We start from the raw sequence: 20137 nt of genomic DNA on the forward strand, positions 1-20137 counted from the left end.
GCTAGGATCTTAAGACAACATGTGAATCATCTTCCATCCCTAAAATCAATGACCACAAGGACTCCTGTTTCAGTTCTAGGTTCCATCTTACGTCCTCATAATCCATGAAACCCCAAATTCAAGTCATGAACATTCCTATTACATGCAAGCTTTAAGATCGGAAACAAGAATACTAGCAATTGATAGAAAATGCATATATATATATATATATATATATATATATATATATATATATATATATATATATATATATATATTCGAATCAGTCTTCCATTACAAAATAAGGGGATTAGTGATGAAATTACATCAGTGTAACCTAAAACACTTATTAAGAAAACAAGACAAAAGAAGATGATTAAGCAAGTTATAAACTAGAAATGAGTTGATTTTGCTACTAAAATAATGCTTAGATAATGGTAAGAATTAACATTATCAGATGAGTTAGGTTGTGTGGGTTGGGTTTGGGGTAAGTGGGGTTTAGTTGGGTTGGGGTTGAGGTTCAATTGGGTTGGGTTGGGTTTGGGTTTTTGTGGGGTTAGTTTAGGTTGGAGTTGGGTTGTGTTGGGGTTGGAGTTGGGATTGGGGTTGGGTTGGTTTGTGTTGGGGTTTGGGTTTGGGGTTGGGGGTTGGTGGTTGGGGTTGGTGTAGGAGTTGGGTTGGGTTTGGGTTTAGGTCAGGTTGGGTTGGGGTTGGAGTTGGGATTGGGGTTGGGGTTTAGGGTTTGGCTTTGGCTAAGGGTTAGTTTGGTAGGTTGGGTTGGGTTGGGTAGGTAGGGTTGGGTTTGGGTTTGGCTTAGGGTTGGGTTGTTTCACGGTTAGGGTTGGGTTGTTTCACGGTGGGGTGGGTTTGGATTGGGTTGGTTTCAACTATTGGATTTGGGTTTGTGTGGGGTTGGGTTGGGTTGGGGTTAGAGTTGGGTTGGGTTAGAGTTTGGGGTTGGGGTTGGTTCGATTCGGTTCAGTTTAGATCGGTTGGATTCGGTTGGGTAGGGTTGGGTTTAGTTGAGTTGGGTTGAGTTCTATTGGGTTAGCTTAGGTTCGATTGGGTAGGATTGGTTTGGGTTCAATTGGGTTGGGTTAGTTGGATTCGGTTGGGATGACTTGGGTTCGGTTGGATTGGGTTCGTTTAGGTTGGATTAGGTACGGTTTGGATTTGTTGGGTTGGGTTGGGCCGAGTTGGGTCGGGTCAGGTTGGGTTGGATCGGGTAGGGTGGGGTGGGATCAGATTGGATCGGGTTGGGTTGAATCGAATTGGATTTGAATTGGGTTGGATCTAATTCGGGTTGGGTTCGGATTGGGCCAGTTCAGGTCGGTTCGGTTTTTTATACTCTACCTTTATGGTGTTACTCCCTCCACCACCACAACTACCTTCCTCCACCACCCCATTCCCCTTTTACCACTTTCTTTATTTTTTCATTCCTATTTTACCCTTATTAAAATTTTATGGTTAATATTATTTAAAATCTTATATGGACATTCATTCTCTTTATCATTCTTCCTTCTTTCTCTTTATTATTTTTCCCAGGTTGTCTCTTACGTTCCACTACCCTTGGGTTGTCTATCATGTTCCACTTCTTCTTCTCTTTTACAGAATTGTGACGTGAGAGTGTGGTGGACTTTGTGTTTAGTAAGATTGAAAGTGGGGAAAACAATTCATCTTCAGTCGTGAGTGTGGTGGTGCTTCAAGGTGCTGGTTCAGAGGCGTGAGAGGTTCAGAGGTATGAAGGTGCATAATAAAACCCTAAAATATAAACTGTATAATGTTTAAACGGATGTGAGCATCCGTCAACGGATGTGAGCATCCGTCAACGGATGTGAGCATCCGTCAACGGATGTGAGCATCCGTCAACGGATGTGAGCATCCGTCAACGGATGTCAACATCCATTTAAAGATTATACGGTTTATATTTTACAGTTTTTTTTATATTAATTTTGAAGATATTTAAATAATATAATTTATATTTTTTGATATATTATTTTTGAATAATAGATATGGAGAAAAGATGGAAGATGAGAAACGGATGTGATGAAGTTTGGGTGAGAATCCGAGAGGGTTGGGAGGTGGGTGAGAAGGGATAGAAAGATAGATTTTAGGGTTAAAATAAATAATTAAGATTAAAAAATAAAAATGTTATTTTTGTAATTATAAAAGGTTAGTTTTGTAAATCAAAAAAGTAATAAAATTGGAGAAGTGGAGGGAGAAAATGTGATGGTGGAGAGAGTAACACCCCTACCTTTATATATCCGAAATGCACTAGGAAATAGATATTCCAAGAATACTTTTCAATACGCAATCTTGAAAGTACGGCCCAGGAAAAGAAATAACATGCGTATGCAAGATTTATTCAAGAATACAGAATGAGTTTCGATGGGTTCAGAGGGAAACACCCTCACCCTGGGAACGTTTCAATTTGAAATTAGAACAAGATAGATACACGATGATTTTTCTTTTTTTATGAAGTAGTAGAGAAGAGATACATCATCATACATGCTACCTGACCGTATCATATTCAACAGATATGGACAGACAGTAGTTACTCATACAAAATGGACATTTCTAACAGAAGCTACAAATGCTGATTTACTACAACATACATTTTAACGACGCCCTGGTAGGCCAAAAGTGGCAAGAAATTGTATAATATTGAACAGATAACTCATGGATCTTCTTCCACAGGTGCCTCGATATAGATATTATCTTCTGCACTGGGGTTCGCATGATACTGGCCATATATTGCATAAACACCAATCATGACAATACAAAGAACGACAAATCTCACCCATGCCTCTTCGTGCAACTGCCAACAGAAGTTCGTCGTTATGTAGTTTTAATTAACGTACAAATAATCAACTGAAAAACTTTTTATTTTGTCCATGTATTAAAAAAAGGAGATATAATGGGCATACCTGGCCAAATAAGAACATGTTGAAAAATATGCAGATATTTGGCAGAATGGGAACCCCTGGGCAGGAAAACCCCGGTGCATCTGCGTAAACCTATAAAGCAAAATGATAGAAGAATGGAATCAGTGAAAGAAATTAACATCAAAATCCCCCAAGCTCGTCAATTTCACAAATTTTAACATGGTCTTTGATGAAATCCGGGAAGCAGAGTTGTTGACCTTCAGATTGCCTTTCCGTTTGGTGTATTTGACACATAATGTGTTCTTCATTTTGTGGTATGATCCAGGAAAAGAAGGCAACAAACGGTTTCAGATTACTCTCTCCATCTCCATTAATGACGAGACTCAATTAAAAACTCGACACTTCGATTACTATTTATACATTGTCGAATAACCAAATCGGAAATTTTACATGTTCATTCATCATACAACAATCTTCAATCCATAGAATATAACTATATATTATTACAAACATATTCTGCAACTAAAGCATTTCGACATAGCCCAAAGCAGCATACATTTAAGCACCGTTTAGATAAATTTCTCAATAAATACTTATATGAAAAGAAAATAAAAAGATAAAGTGAACCCGTAAGTTAAAATTACCTAGCATAAACTAGCTTTCTCATTTTTATCTTCTTCAAAAGTTGATTTTGACTTTATACAAAACTAAAATCATTTAACCTAATTTTTTTCTCTTAAAATATTTTTAGAGAAATTTATCAAAATAACACTTTAATAAAATATAAAATAACCCTCACCTGGCGGAAAACAAGAGCAGCAGAAGCACCGGCTGCGATAACTATGGTGAGAATCAGAAAAATAAATGAAGCATCATAACGGTACAAGAGCCCAGTAGCAAATCCAAAAAGAGCAACGACAATGAGGCAAATTACACCTTCCCGCTCAGCAGAAGACGACACTTGACTACCTTTCTTATCCTTCCAGCGAAGTACAATAACACATGCTGAGACAACTGAATATCCAGTCTGAAATAAGTTAATACATCATGTGAGGGACATTAACTAAGAATTTTCAATCACGAATCAAACATAGATAATACATTTTGTCAAGGCACATCATGCTATATTATTTCCTAAATGGAAAAATATGATGCACACTATCTTAACACATACCAAAACATGGTAAGATTAGATTAATGTATGCAACACCCACTGAACAACAAATGTCCCAACTTTCCTTAGTCCACACATATTTCATATTAATCAAAGCACACGTATATACTATATATACTATATGATGATACAAAATAAGCTAGATATTTTGTTGGCAAGTCCACTACCAACAGATTAGACGTCAACTCTTACCAGTGTACCAACGGAAAGAATGTGAGAGAGCACACGCACATCCAACAGCCCACCCAAAATACTGGCAACCAAGCCAACCCAGATCTGAGAATGAATAGGGGTGTGGCGTATGGAGTGAACCTTTGCAAATATCGAGGGTAGTAAGCCATCCCTGGCAAGCCCGAGATATAACCGAGACTGCTCATCAGAAACATCCCATTTATATACATTAGCACATGTCAGACACATCAATCGTGTCATAATTCAGAAGGGATTTACCTGAACATAGAGACCAACAAGGAGTGTTGTTGTAAGTCCGGCAACAGCACCAATGCTAATCAGAACAGAAACAAATTTTAATCCCTTAGATGTAAAAGCTTCAGCCAGAGGAGCATCTTCTCCTAGAAGATTGTATGGAACCATTCCAGTAATAACCAAGCATACTCCAATGTACAATGCAATACATACTAAGAGGCTTCCTATTATGCCAATTGGCAAATCCCGCTGAAATTTCACAAACAGAAAAGATAAATACAAAAAAGTCTGGGTGAACTAATTCTTGAGAATAGAAAGAGAAGAACAAATAAGTGAAAGTGTAAATAAAAATTAGCCTAAGTAAATATATTATTGTGAGATAATATAAACTAATATTAACTAATTTCAATGTTCACTCAATGTGGGACTCCTGGCTCCACAATTGAACTCCTTACAAATCGCAAACTCCCATGCAAGTGACAGGTAGGGAAACATAACTTATGAGAAGATGAATTCATATGAGACCAACATAGGAAGGCAGGCTAAGAGGAATTCTGTTTCTCATATGTTTATCTTGCCACTTAGACATTCTGTTATTATATTTTGTCACTAATGTTAGTGATTCATCTACAATATAAACCATGAATAGTCACGCATAAAGGAGTTAACAGAGATTTATAATGTTATTTGTTTTCATCTTGGAGGAATCCTTGACCTCGGATCCAAGGAATATTCTGTACTCATTATCAACCAAAATATGGCATTGAGCAATACATAAATTCAAAGCAATCCCTATTTTACTTCCAATAAAACTATAATTGTCAACAGATAAATGAGATATAGCATCTGGAAAATTCATAAACTACGGGAGGAATCTCAAATGAAATACCTGAGGCCTCTTAGATTCTTCGGCAGAATTGGCAACTGCATCAAAACCAACATATGCAAAGAAGACTACTGTAGCTCCTGTAAATATAGATTTTAAACCATTTGGAGCAAAGGGAGACCAGTTGGAAACATCGACCTCAAATGCTCCAGCAAAAATGACAATGATAACAATGATTACCTGCAACAAACAGCAAAACAAATTGTGATTCCATATCAGATAATCCATAATTAACACGTGCTTAATACTGTATTTTGAAAACTTGTAAGATGGAAAGGAACCTTGGTCACTGTCATAATACAATTCACAATTGACGATTCATGAACACCTAGACATAGAACTAAAGTGAGAAGTATTAGCAGAATAGGAGCCAAGATATTGATGGATAACACATCTCCAATGCTTTCACCATGTCCAATCCAATTTGGAATGTTATCTTTGAAAACAGGAAAGAGTTCTAGAATATTTATCAGATAACTTGCTAGGCTTCTGGCAATACTCGCTGCTCCAATGTGATAGTCAAGCATTAATTGTGCAAAAACAAGAAAAGCCGTAAGTTCATTAAAAGCTGTGTATGTATATAGATAAGCTCCTCCCACAACAGCGGGAAAACGAGAAGCTAGTTCAGCATAACAGAGTGCATTTATAACACACGATGCTCCCGCAAGTATAAAACTTATTGTCACTCCTGTATCACAGAAACAAACATTAATAAGCCACTAAGTTTGGAATAATCGTAACTGGAAAATAACCAGTGCATATCAAGCCTCGCAGCAGAAAGTATTTGGGTTTGATTTTCAATATTTGTAAGGATTATCACTACCAGCCAAATAGAAATCCCCATAGACGTCTTTTAAACTAATTATTGCAAAAATCAACAATCTTACAACACATGCTATTATGATTGAATTATAGTGTAAAAGTCCTTTAAAGTATCAGATTACACCGGCACTTTCTAATTAAATTCGCAGTTTTTGACATGTCAGTAATGACTGATAACTGATTCAAACTTTTGAAACAGTGATATCTCTATTCTATTTCAATAAAGATCTGGGTCTCTTCTTAATCTGATATTAAGTTTATAGATGTGTCCTATTTTGTAATATTTAAAATTTGTGTTATCCTTGTGTGAGTGTAGTACTGCATTCATGTCCGTGTCATTTAAGGTTATTGCTACATGAAGTTCAATGCTCTTCAACTCCCATTACCCAGGTACTAGCACACCTCCAAGTCCAACAACAAACCTAGCGGATAAAAGAACAAAACGTAAAACTTAGATACAGTTATTGCATTAATGCTTGCTTTTGGAGATTTATTTCGGTAATTTATGTTATTTCCTACACAAAGTACAAGCCGGGCGAAACCTTAATAGTAATTAGAGAATTGTAGCCAAATTTTGTCCAAAATTAAATAAATAAAAATAACGTTACAAGTAGTAAGAGAATCTTTAACAGTTGACCTTCAACAACAATCTTAAACATGAGATCTATTATTTACAAGACCTTGCAATAGAGGAATAGATATCTCCACCGCGAAGAATGAGTTCTCCTATAAGAATTCTCAGTATCTCGAATGATAAAAAAGTTCATAGTTTACATCTTTTCTTAGTAAAAAAATTGACGGTAAGACTTAGAGAAAATTACTTAAGATTTAAAGGTGAGATTTAAATTAGAGTAAAAATTTAAATGGAATTTTAAGAAATCTAATGCCCTAAGTTGTATGGGAGCTACAAAAAAAGTTGTTCAAATAAGATCTTGCAATAAAATGATTTAAAAAGTGTCTTCGGTCCTAAAATTTCACAAAAATAATTACTTAATAAAGCAACTTAAGACTATTACTAAGTCATTTTTTTTCAGTCATTCAGATACGAAAATAAATACTATTAATTTGATAATCTCCTCTTATACACTTAATTAATAATTCATTAAACTAAAGTGACATTAATTTAGTTCTCAAAGAATAAAAATAATTATATAAATAAACTTCAACAACGCTTTAGAAGCTAAAAGAGTAGAGGTGTACCGGGTCCGGCGTCGCGGGCGACGGTGCCGGTGACGACGAAGATGCCGGCGCCGATGGATGCGCCAATTCCAAGGAGTACGAGGTCGATGACGCCGAGGCGGCGGGAGAGGCCGAGGTCGGTGCTGTCGCGGTAGGCCTTCTCCTCCGGCGTCGCGAGGCGCTTCGATCGGCGCGCCGACGACCAGAAATGAGAACAACCTGAGGAAGACGAGGAAGAAGAAGGAGTAGCAATTCTCATGGCGAAAATAAGGTCAAACTAGAAGACACGGAAAAAACTAGTGTCACAGATTCACAGAGATTTTGGATTTGGAGAGAGAAAGAGAGTCAGAGTGGATGCAAACTTTGCATGCTGATATAAAAAAGTATAAACGGAAGTTGATTCAGATGGGAAACAAAATACAATAATAATAAATTTTTTATTATTATTAAATATAAAAGGGAACAAATGTGGATTTTTTTTTTTCTTATATGATAATTAAGTTTTTTTGGCTATATGTTTATCCTGGTAAAGACAACACGTGAGTCAATTTGAATCTGGCCCTGTTTCAGTCCAATTACATAATTTTATATTTGAATTATAGTTTCTAAGATTATGATACAATATTTAAAAATTTCGCAATGAGTATAAATTTAAGCCAAAAAAAAACTTTTAAATTGTATGGAGTTGATTTCTCCGTCATCCAATTTCCCATTCGAATATTTTTATTCAAATATTGATATGTTTCTGTAAGATTGTCAATATTTTTTGATATGATTTTAGTTAATAAAACATACTTAGTTTAAATTTATTATTACTTTAAAATGATTTCAAGGTGTTTTTTTTTTCATTGATTATTTTTAAGATTCTCTCAAAAAATTTGGTGGAAGCCTTTTGACAGGCGGTGTCATTTTTTTTTACGTGAATTACTCCACAAAATAAGGATGGTTAGTTTCATCATAGGTTGAGCATTTTTTTCATTCCAAAATACATCATCAGAAATCACTTTTCTCTAATTCTCTTTTCTTTTAGTTTTCTTTTTTTTATTCTCTTCCTAATAATATTTTAGGTTTATTTTATTCTCTTTTCAAAGATCTTTGCTAGTTCTGAGATTCTCAGAAATTCTGAGAAGTTTACACGCTTCAGGAAATCTTTTGTTCGTGATCTTTGTTCTTTATTGTCAGCTTTTGCAACAATCTTAAGGACTTATGCCTGACAACAACAACTCAATCCCGGAGAATCAAAATATTGTTTCCGGAACTCATACGGTCTTCACAAAACCCTTTTCAAATGTATCAAAACTTGAAGTCTTCTTTGGTCAGAAATTTCGACACTGGCAAGAATTTGTGTCAACCCTCTTAGACATGTACGGAGTCGCCTTTGCTCTTTCATCTTCAAAATAGGACTCTAGTCTCCTTCCAAATTCAAAACAAGTTGAAGATTGGGTTCACGCAAACAAGGTATGTTGTCATACTTTACTTAGTGCACTCTTTAACGATTTGTTCGATGTGTATTGTTCCTATAAGAAAGCGAAAGATATTTGAGATTCGTTGATTCTCAAATACACTACTGAAGATATAGTCAGACAAAGGTTTATTATTGGGAATTACTGTCGCTGGGAAATGGTTGAAGACAAGGATATCAAGTCGCAAATTAATGAGTACCACAAGCTGCTCGAAGATATCAAAGCGAAGAACGTTCTTCTACCAGATGAATTTGTCTCAGAGCTTCCAATCGAGAAACCACCGCCTTCCTAGACTGATTACAACAACTCAAACACAGACACAAGAAAATGTTACTTTCAGAATTGATCACTCACATAATTATTGAAGATACCAACACGAAAGAGTGTGTTGCTGCGAGTGCCAAAGCTTTGTCTGTAAAAGCAAACATGGTAGAAGACAAACCTGCTCCAAAAAGATACGAACACAAACCTGATCACAATAAGAAAAATAATTTTCGAAAATATCAGCCAACACACCTAACCTCACCTTTAAGAAGAAAGGAAATTGCTTCGTACTGATATAGCTGATTTGAAACAAACCATGTCTAGAGAAGGTAAAAATTATTTTGTGACCTTTATAGATGATTATTCTAGATACACCAAAGTTTACTTAATCAAACATAAAGATGAAGCCTTTTATGTGTTTTTAACTTATAAAGCAGAAGTAGAAAATCAATTAAATAAGAAAATTAAGAGGATTAGATCAGATAGAGGTGGTGAGTAGGGATGGCAACGGGTTGGGTCGGGCACGGATAGTGTCTACCCGCAACCCGACCCGCATGCAAAAATCATACTTGCAACCCGATCTGCTACCCGTTGGATATCCGCATAAAAAAAATTCGTGGATTTTTTTCAACCCACAGATTTTTTTCAACCCGCGGATTTTTTTCAACCTGCGGATACCCGTTGGATACCTGTTTTCAACCCACAGATATTTAAAAAATATATTTTCTGAATTTTTAAATAAGATTTAAATTAAATTACAAGTTAAAGAGAACAATTTAATATATTTGCTACATATTAAAAAGACACATTGTAATTTTTAAACAAGTTAAATAAAATAAATATTGAACAACTTTTGAGAAAAAAAAGATATGAGGAAGAAACACTCAGTAACTGAAGTCTCAATTTAGTCACAGGATTAATCCACAAATACCTATCAATGTATGAAACAGAGAGATAAAGAATTTCCAAGAAAACGCAAACAGGAACCCTAACACTAATGGAAAAATCACATTTTATGACATAGAAAAATCACATATTATGACGTAGTTCTTGGGGACATAGTTCTGGGCGTTATAATATGTCTGCACATTTTATAACGTATCAGAAATTTACGTCATAATAGCTTGAACATATTATGACGTAGTTTCTGAAATCAGTCATAATATACACAATTTATTATGACAAATTTTCATTTATACGTCATAATATGGCGAAATGTATTATGACATAGATGTATTAGTACGTTATAATATGTGATGTATTATGATGTAGATATTTTTATCAATCATAATGTGTTGAATGTATTATGACGTACAATTTTTCACCTATCATAATAAATTGTTTTCAAAATCAATGTATTATGACGTACATTATTTAATACGTCATAATATATGTTTTTAAAAAAAATTGATTTTTACAAATTGACATCCAATGAAATTATAATCATATTCCTGTTCATCCAATGAAATTATAATCATATTCTTGTTCATCCAATCAATTTATAATCAATATAGTTTCAAATTAACAAAATAAATGAAACTAACAAAATAGAGATCATTTAAAATATTAAATTGTCTAATAATATTTAATACATCATTTATACATAAAACTATATATTAAATCCAAATATTACATTAATGTACCTACACTATTGAAGGATGCAAGTTTTTACAATTCTATCTTTGCGACACTTAATAGTATACATATGGAAATACCATTTCCTAATTTCCATTCTAATTTCTTGCTAATTTTGAATTTTTTGGAAGATACTTAAATGCTTGTTTTTCACATTTTATTTTTGTTTTTGACAGTTACAATAGTTATAGGTCCACCTGAATGTTTTTTGTCATTGTATATAGCAAAAGATCAGATTGTGGAATTGTGACTTTATGTCTGGTGGTGGTGGATGGTATTATTGTTAAACATCTACTAACTTAAATTGATTAGCATATAACTTAAAAAAAATCAATCAAGCCCTAAAAGAGTTATCAATGTGCTACATCCTTTCTAACTTTTGGCTTCTGTTCACAAAGTCTGAAAATTTCCTTTTCCTACTACCCCAAAAGCAAGACAAATAAAACACAGAAAAATTAACAATTAAATCAATCTAGTTGCAGAGAACAAATGAAAAATTACTGGTTTGTAATTGTGCCCTCTCAGTTGAGAACTAGATCTCATGTTAGTTTTGTTATTCTTATTCGATCTTTTCAGAGTTGGCTCAAGGTTTGAGGGTTGTGTACCCTCCCAGATTTAGACTGACATCATACATCTTCAATACAATGAATAACTCTGGAACCTTGGTTCATGGGAGACTATGTTAATCAGTATCTAAAAAATTTAATAATTAAAAAGGATTTGAAATAACAAGAGGGTCCCATAATTCAAATAATTGAACCCCCTCAAAGTTAAAAGACCCTCTGATTGCAACAAAAAACAGGACAGAACACACTTTTGAATAAACTGATCATAGGAAACCTTCAGATCATTCTCTAGAGGCTTAAGAAAATTTATAGTACAATAGTAAGTTTAAGAAAATTAGAATTCATGAAACAGACCAGAACTCCACATGGAGTCATCTAAAACTGTGACATTTACCAGCTAAAAATCTAGCTTTATTATGATCAATTTCTAGCTTTCCAATATTTTCCTGCAAGGCAACAAGTGCTCCTGCACAAAGGTTTGCTTTACTATTATTCAATGAGGTATTATAGACGCAATAAATTTCATATGAAAGAGACCATAAAATCAGTCCTCTAGAACTTTCATCAATAAGTTAGATAAAGGCCAAGAAATATAATGAATTGTAGGCAAACGGGAAGAAGAATAGAAAGCACACGCAAACTGAATCAGCAGCTTGGACAAGCCTGTTCACCGGAACACCAAGTGCCTGAAAAGCCACACTTTTTAGTTAGAATGTGTATGTTAGCAGGAAGGAGAAACAAAAAGCAAATAGGAAGCTAAAGATTAAAAGGTAGATATATAATTTAAGGCAATTGTCAATAAGAAAAGTGATAAGATTATGCCATTAAGTGGAAAATAGGCAGTGAAGGGATCTCCCACCTCTTCTTAACCCTAATCTCATTCCCTCCTTCTGGCAACAACCTCTTCCTCACATCACCACCGCCATTATACCTACTCGCCACCATCCTACCCTACTTCACCGTCTTCTTGTTACTCTCACACACCGATTTCACCTTCTCCCTCTCAAACATCTTCCTCGCTTGAATCTAACCCTGAACCACTGAACTTTCCTCTTTCTTCTTCACTTTCCCAACAATCTTCGCCCTCGATTCTTCGTTGATCTCCGGAAGCTTCCATAAACATGATTTCTTACGACTCTACGTGGCGGGGAGCGACGCCGCTTCCAGAGGTGTACGAAGCTTAACTCCGGCAGACTTCGGAGCTTTCAGTGGAGGCAGAAGCAGGGCTTTCAGTTCAGTGGCCTTCGCCTTCTCCTAACCTAGCTCTCTTTGTCTCTATAGCCTAAACCACAACCGAAACCGAAACCGACGACACTTTAATTTACACTTACCCTAGCGACAGAATGATGTCACGCAGTGGTGTTCGGGGGTGCCAAGCTCGTAGCAGAGAACGTCAAGAAACAAGCTCCCTTGCGCGTTTAGAGAGGAAGAGAGTGAGAGGGAGTATGAAATTAGAAATAACGAGAAGGGAGATGTGAAAATTAGAGAGACTTGATAGATATTATGACAGATTTCTAAAAGTCAGTCATAATACACCAAAAATTTTCAGACACTATAACAGATATCTATATATACGATATAATAGATTTTGAAGTTATTTACAAGTTTGCCACCGCATTTTATATTATAACATATATACAAAACTACGTAATAATATGTTTTCAACTTATTTACAAGTTTGCCACCGTATTTCATATTATGACTGATGTATAAAACTACGTCAAAATATATATTAATTTTATTACGATTTTGCCACCGATCAACCTATTATGATGGATAATTTTTATCCGTTATAATAGGTTTGTCATAAAAAGGTATTTTTCCACTAGTGTAAACCCAAATTCCAAAAACAAATGCAATCACAGAAATCTCCAAACCGCGATAACCACTAGGGTCTTCAAAAATCGAATCTACATCAATGAACTAAAATCCAAAAAAACTCAAAGCACTCATTCGAATCATAACCCCAAAATCGCGTCACCAATCCATGAGGAAGAAATCAAGAAATGAACTCGCAAAATGCGAATCAAAACGTACAAAAGAAACCCCCAAAATCAGAGAACAAATAAAACCCTAATTTCAAATCTCAAATCGGAACAAAACCCCAATCAGAACCAATAGAGAGAGGAAGAAGGAATGGAGCCTACTCCCTCCGCGAGCTGAACCAGAAGGAAGAAAAAAAGAGTCCTCCGTTCAAAGAGAATTTTCTAATGGGATTCTATGTATATGTCTTATATCTAGGGATGACAATTTTACCCGCAGGCACGGGTATCCACGGGTAAAATCCGCGGCAGATAGTAACTATTCGCGGATATTTACTACCTGCGGGTAATGGGTAGCGGGTATTTTAATACCCGCTTCTAAACGAGTCGGGTACGGGTAGTATACTACCCGCCCCGCAAGTACCCGCTACTCGCGAAAAATTAAAAAAAAAATAATTTATATATTTTTTAATTAAATTAATTAAAAATAAATATGTATTAAATATTTCTTTTTTATTTTTTGTGGATATCCGTGGGTTTTAAAATACCCGCGGGTATTTTTTAAACGGGTACCCGGCGAGTAGCGGGTACAATTTTATCCGACGGGTCAGGTTGCGGGTAGGCACTACCCGTGCCCGACCCGAGCCGTTGTCATCCCTACTTATATTATCTATTAAGGTTAGGTCAAAAGTAATGTAACCCATTTTTCTCTTTTTTTTCTTTTAAAAAAAAGGTAATTGAAAGGAATCCTAAGTCATTGTTATTAAAATTTCTCTTTTTTAAGAGTAATAAAAAAAATTAATTTTAAAAATATTAATTAAAAATTTATTATTGTTTTTTTTTTGTAACGGGTATCCGCGTGTTGGTAACGGGTATCTGCGTGAATTACTCCTCAAGCTAAGGAGGGTTAGTTCCATCATAGGCTCTATAAATAGAGCACTTCCTTCACTCCAAAACACATCATGAGAAATCACTCTCCTCTAATTCTCTCTTCTCTTAGTTTCATTTTTTTCTCTTTTATTCTCTTCCTAAAAATATTCTGGGTTTTTTATTCTCTTTTTAGAGATCCTTACTAGTTCTGAGATTCTCAAATATTCTGAGAAGTTCCTGTTATATCCTGAGGGGCTTGCACAATACACCGCGTATAAGTCCTTAAGGACAATGACCTACACACCTCATATATCTGTAATGATATTACACTACGAAGAGTTACCAAATGTGAAATTAACAATGCCTCACTGTAGAAGACAACACTAAACACAAACCTTGAGAAAAGATAGAGGTCCATAGCTATTCAAAGACCATGCATCTACACCATCAACAACAAATCTCATTGTAGGAGATGTTCCAAACACCTTTTCATCCAATCTTGAATCATAGACAATAATTCTCTTTTGTCTAGGTTCAATTGTGAAATTGAAATTGAAAATGATTGTGATGAGAAGGAAGACGCACAATGTGGAGGTTTTTGAAAATTGGGGATTTAGGGTTATGTGATTTTGGTGTTCTTGGATTCTAATTTGGGTCTCTATGGTGGTGGAGGAAGATGAATTGATGCACAATGAAGGTCTCTTGACTCCGATTTGGCTTCGCGATGGTGGTTTGAGTTTGCAGGTTTGTTTCGTCATGGCAGCGAAGGTCCTGCGATGGCGAAGATGAAAACGATGATGGTGGAAGGTGATGGCTTAACGACATTATGGTGGTGGTGGTTGTGGAAAGAATAAGAGTTTTTAAGTTACAACACTGGTATGAAACGTGGCACATAGTAGGAAAGTAAATTGATATCATACGTGGTACAATCGTTAGCCACATCAGATTAAATATAACGCCGTTGGTTTTCGATGACTAAAAATTAAAGTTTCTTAATGTGAATAATCAAAGTGTATCAAAGTTTAAAAGAAAAACGAAATCTAAAATCACACGAGGGACTAAAAACATATTTAATTTATTATTTTAAAAAAAGTTTGTATATTTGTTTTGATACCTTAATTTTTTTTTCCAAAATATTGATTTAAATTAGGTTGATAATACTTAAAATAAATCTAAACGGAAAATATCTCAATTAAAAGTGAGTGAAAAAGATAATATAAGAATGGTATATTATTTAAAATTTTAACTAATCAAAATATTATATATATCTTAAATTTTAATTTCTTCATGTCATATTCAAACAAATTATTTTAATTTTTTATAAAAATAAAATGCTATCAAATACTTTTTTTTTACGGATTAAAAGTTTTAAACTAAAATTGAATGTGGTTGAATCTAGTCCGAACACTTAAAATATAGTCGATTCATTAATTAGTAATTAAGCAAGATACGCAAATTCATGTTTTGAAAAGGGAATGTATTTTCTTTGTTTCAAAGTATATGCTTCCGCCTACAATTATCCATTGTTAGGATTTAGAATAAATTACTACACTGTAATTATGTTTTTTCAGAAGAAAAAATAATTACGTTTGCTAACAATAAAATCAATTATTTAATCGTTAACGTGACTTCTTCAAAAAAATTTCACAACCACTGTGACTTTGATAATCCTCCACTACAATAGTGTTTATTATATTTAAATGTAATATTATATATTTTAATTTTTAAAAAAACTAATGAACGTACATAAAAATACTTATTAAAAATTGTTTTAGAGTATTTAATAATTATTCAGACTAATTAATTATCTCTATTTAGAAAAATTGTAACATTAATAAAGTGTGGTTATCCTAAAAGCTTAAACAGAACCCGCCAATAGCCGTTAAAAATTCAAAATACTCTTCACACATATATAACCCAAAGCCCTTCTTCTTCACCGTGGCGGCTCCCATTTTCTGGAAGCAAAACCAAAGAAAGAAAAAGAACGCGAAATCAGAAAGAAAGAGTTCAAGAAAATGGGTGAAGTTCATGCTCAGAAAGAACCCGTCACCGCAAATTCTCCACAACCAACGCCAACACAAACACCTCCCAAACACAAATGCCCCAGCATGGCAAACTCACAACCGATGCACGATCACGCTGATCCCACGACAGTGGTGGAGCCCACCGACCTCTTGTCCATGATGCACCTCAACAACGGCTGCTGCCACCGTCAGCCGCCCTGCTCCGCGGTCAACAACCCCATGAAGCGCCGATCGCCGCCCTCGTGTTCTTTCTCCGGGGAGCCCTCCACCAAGAAGTTATTTTGTGACCAGGAGGACCTCTCCCATCACGGCTTCTCCGCCGTCCCCATTCCGCTCAACCTCAACTCCCTCGTCAACAAGCGCCGCTCCTTCCCCGTCCTCCGCCGCTGCGTTTCCGACCCTTGCCGCCCTCCGGCTCCGGCGCCTCCCACTCCTGCGGAGAGAGGGTCCGGGCTGCCACCCCTGCCGCCGGGCCTCAGGAGGAGTGTCTCAGATCTCTCCACACCTTCGCCGAGTCTGAACGCCGAGGAAACCGCCACTCCTGATTCAGTGGTACGGAGGGTTGAGAAATTAAAAGGGGAATAAAAAGTTTTGATCTTTTAGGGTTTGGAATAACGGGTTTGCTTTGTTTGTTTGTTTTATGGTTGCAGAAACTGAGAAGGATGAAGGAGCGATTGAAAGAGATGAGGCAATGGTGGGATGAGGTTATGAAGGATGATGAGGAAGAAAATGTAAGGGAAGAAGAAGAGTGTATAGCTGCCGAAGATGAGAAAGTCCTTCCTCAGGTATGTGTATGTTTGGCTTCGTCTTCTTAGATTAATTTTGATGTTTGAATTCATGTGGTTTTGCAGGATGATTTGGGAGCAGGAGATTCTGAAGAAGCTGTTAGTGTTGAGTGGGCTGAAAAGTGCGTAAGCCTTGGATTTAGGTGTCCATGTGGGAAAGGCTACGAGGTTCTCCTCTCAGAAAATAACTGCTACTACAAGTTGGTCTAACACTCTTTGAACACTGTATATAAAATGTTATCTTCTATCTCCAAGAAATGTATCATCTTCCATCAACTAGTATGTAACTCTGTTCAAAACATCATAAAGAATGAATTGTTTCCATCGTTTGAGCGTTCGAAGACTCGTATTCGTATGAAAGAAAATTATTGATATTTTACAAGATTTTCAATATTTTATGATTTCAATTGTTTTTTTCTTCTTTAAAAATATATTCAGGAGCACATATTGTCCATACTTTTAATGGAGTTTGATAACTTTGGAAAGAGTATTACATCAAAAGTGTTTTATGGTGTTAGATGAATACTTTTCGGTGTATAACATTTTCATTAATTTGAAATTATTAATATTTAATTTCAAATAAAAGTAAATATTAATTTTAAAATATTCTTACTAAATAATTTGGTATAACTATCATAATTTATATACATGTTGGACATTCATATAATGGTTAAGAAGAGATTATTTAGTTTGTTTCGATCATTAAATATATACGAGTTTATTGTGTTTTTAGCTTATTTAAATTTTATCGAATAGTGTTAGTGGAATAATAAGTTATATCATCTGTATATTCCAACCTAGAGTTTGTTTGAATATGGGAAACCATACTTACCCAATACAAAGATACAAAGAAGTTATTTTTATAATTAACTTGGATATATCAATGTCTTACATTAATATCTATTAGGGAAAAAATCATTTAATGTGTCACAATTATAAGAATTAGTGTAACATACTATAATGGGGAAACCAAATCCGTTGTTATAAAAATTAATGGGGTCTCCTCATATCATGTTAGTTTTTCTTATGGGGATTAATATTGTATATTTTAATTTTAGGGAAAAAAACACAACTTTTCACTTTTTTTTCTCTATTTTCACATTATTATTTTTCGTTGTCATTGCACTTAACACGATTTAACTTCTATTAGATCCTTTAGGAATTCTTCAACCTTGCTTTGGTAGTCATTTTACTTATCGTGACCCATCTTTACTTCTAAACAACTTATTTTATATCTCTATTTTGTATATTTTAATTTTAGTTTTAATAAACCAATAATGGTTAGAATTTTGAATTTGGAATGTCCATTGTGTTTACCGTAAATTAAATAATCTAACTTTTAGAATAACCTATTTAGTGAAAACCATGATAAACACTTTTGGAATTGACTCAAAAAATTGAAAATTTCGTAACTTTTTGGAAAAATAAAACTTCAAAAGACTATTGAAATAAATACGTCTTTAGAGTTGGTATAAAAAAGAAATGTATAATTCATCAAAATTATTAAAAAAATAATCTATTATACTTCAGAAGTATAATAAATTGAAAGATTTAAGTAATGATTATATTTAATGTCATAACTTATAATTCCAAGTAATATCTCTCTTAACAAATAAGTATGACTTATACTATTAATACGTGTTGTTAACAAATTATTTTCACTTTGAAGGAAAATGAGCGAATGTCCTTAACTAACAAAATTTTTACAGTTATTTTTTATTTATTTGTTAAGATTGGATTAGACAATGAATGAATATATGAGTATTAAACCGATAACTTGACTTAATTACGTGATCAATATATAGTACAAATTCTAACGGTCTAATTATTATACTATACAATAAATTATGTTTTATCATATAGAATACTTTATATCACACGAATTATTATTGAAAAATATAAATATTTTAGTGGGAGATCCTGTTTGTCATTCTTCTATGGGATCCCATTAAAACATGTATGAGTTTTATGGTCATTGTTTTAAATTTTTAGTATTTTGTCAACTTTATAATATTTTGAAAATTATTATTTTGTATATACATTAAAATTATTATTTAATCTATTCAACTAAATCTAGTTAAATTGAATTAAGTTAAAATCTAATCTAACAATTGATTGCACTTTTAAATATACTTCACAGTAAAGTAAAAAGCTTACAGAAAATTAACAATTAATACAAGTGGTACCATATTTCTTATAACTAAGATAATAAAATTGTTTAACATTGTTTTAATACATATAAGACAAAGGTAATATAATCTTAGATAAATTTTGAACTACCCAAACGATTGAAATACAGAAGATTCAACAACACTTTTCGTAGAGAAAATGTCAAAAATTAAACTCTAAGGGCATGGATTTTGTCATAACAACTAGGTTTTTTGAGGCATACTAAACAAAAACAATCTATCACTAAAACAACAATTATATTACTATCAATCCTTTTTGTTTGTTTTATATGGAAGTGACTTAATGATTTTTTTTTTTCAAAATTCAATTCAATATGGGTTTTTTACGAGCTAAATTAAGTTTAATTGAACCACTTTTATTAATAATTAATTTAACTTTTAAAACCAAATTAAAACAACCATACAATTTATATGTTTTTAAATAAATACATTTTTTAATGTAATATTCGGTTAAGTTTGATCATGTCTAGTTTTCTAAAACAACAATCCTAGAGTGGCAAAGTGAATCTTTTTGTGATTTGGAGTAGATGACATTTCTATTTTTTTTTCAAATGTCATATATATTAAATTTATTTAATATGTATAAACTCATCTTTAAATTTGAATTTAGAAAATTAATTTCTAAAAATTCTTATACTTTAAGACATTGATTTTCATAATGTTATGCTTTTAGAAATTATGTTTGGCTATGTTGTCATGGAGGTGGTGTGCGACTGATATGACATTTGAAGTACACCGAACTAACTATAGTGTTGAGATTAATGTAACAGTTAAAGTTCATTGCCACAATGAACTACTTAAGAAGCTAATCCACCATAACTACATGGAGAATAATAAAGTTTGGTGAAATTAATAGACATGTTGTTTTACGTACTCTGTCATAATATTAACATAAAAAAGATAACATATTAGACAATAGAAAAAAAAGTACAAGAATAAACATGTAAGAGAAATTAAGATATAGAAACTGTTTAAAGTATCCTAATACATATTTTAAATCATTACATA

General features: G+C 33.8%; 2 protein-coding genes across 3 annotated transcripts; one reads left to right on the top strand and one right to left on the bottom strand.

Annotated features, from left to right (window-relative positions):
• Nucleotides 1–2358: 2358 nt before the first annotated feature.
• On the bottom strand, nt 2359–7743 carry LOC108329697 (cationic amino acid transporter 9, chloroplastic). Of its 2 annotated transcripts, XM_017564039.2 has the most exons (9): nt 7373–7743; nt 5632–6038; nt 5354–5530; nt 4489–4713; nt 4231–4407; nt 3664–3891; nt 3122–3166; nt 2907–2996; nt 2359–2797 (listed from the first exon to the last, which is right to left on the bottom strand). In XM_017564039.2, exons 1-9 carry the CDS (start codon nt 7608–7610, stop codon nt 2657–2659), a joined length of 1728 nt encoding a protein of 575 aa, XP_017419528.1. In that variant the 5' UTR covers nt 7611–7743; the 3' UTR covers nt 2359–2656. The 2 variants fall into 2 exon arrangements, with proteins under 2 accessions (XP_017419528.1, XP_017419529.1); XM_017564040.2 differs by lacking the exon at nt 3122–3166 and having other exon boundaries at nt 7373–7742.
• Nucleotides 7744–16075: 8332 nt separating this feature from the next.
• LOC128195550 (uncharacterized) lies at nt 16076–17232 on the top strand. Its single transcript, XM_052873501.1, has 3 exons — nt 16076–16707; nt 16806–16940; nt 17007–17232. The coding sequence occupies exons 1-3, from the start codon at nt 16147–16149 to the stop codon at nt 17148–17150; spliced, it is 840 nt and encodes a 279-aa protein (XP_052729461.1). The 5' UTR covers nt 16076–16146; the 3' UTR covers nt 17151–17232.
• Nucleotides 17233–20137: the final 2905 nt, after the last annotated feature.

Source organism: Vigna angularis, chromosome 2 (genome assembly GCF_016808095.1).
Source record: "Vigna angularis cultivar LongXiaoDou No.4 chromosome 2, ASM1680809v1, whole genome shotgun sequence".
Classification (NCBI taxonomy): domain Eukaryota; kingdom Viridiplantae; phylum Streptophyta; class Magnoliopsida; order Fabales; family Fabaceae; genus Vigna; species Vigna angularis.

Excerpts from the sequence above, each read along its gene's own strand:
- LOC108329697 (XM_017564039.2), bottom strand. The coding sequence starts at position 7,610 with ATGAGAATTGCTACTCCTTCTTCTTCCTCGTCTTCCTCAGGTTGTTCT. Across the intron at positions 6,039-7,372 it reads CGCCCGCGACGCCGGACCCG|GAGTGACAATAAGTTTTATA; the intron begins GTACACCTCTAC and ends TCTGTGATACAG. Across the intron at positions 3,892-4,230 it reads TTCTTTCCGTTGGTACACTG|ACTGGATATTCAGTTGTCTC; the intron begins GTAAGAGTTGAC and ends AACTTATTTCAG.
- LOC128195550 (XM_052873501.1), top strand. The coding sequence starts at position 16,147 with ATGGGTGAAGTTCATGCTCAGAAAGAACCCGTCACCGCAAATTCTCCA. Across the intron at positions 16,708-16,805 it reads CCGCCACTCCTGATTCAGTG|AAACTGAGAAGGATGAAGGA; the intron begins GTACGGAGGGTT and ends TTATGGTTGCAG. Across the intron at positions 16,941-17,006 it reads ATGAGAAAGTCCTTCCTCAG|GATGATTTGGGAGCAGGAGA; the intron begins GTATGTGTATGT and ends GTGGTTTTGCAG.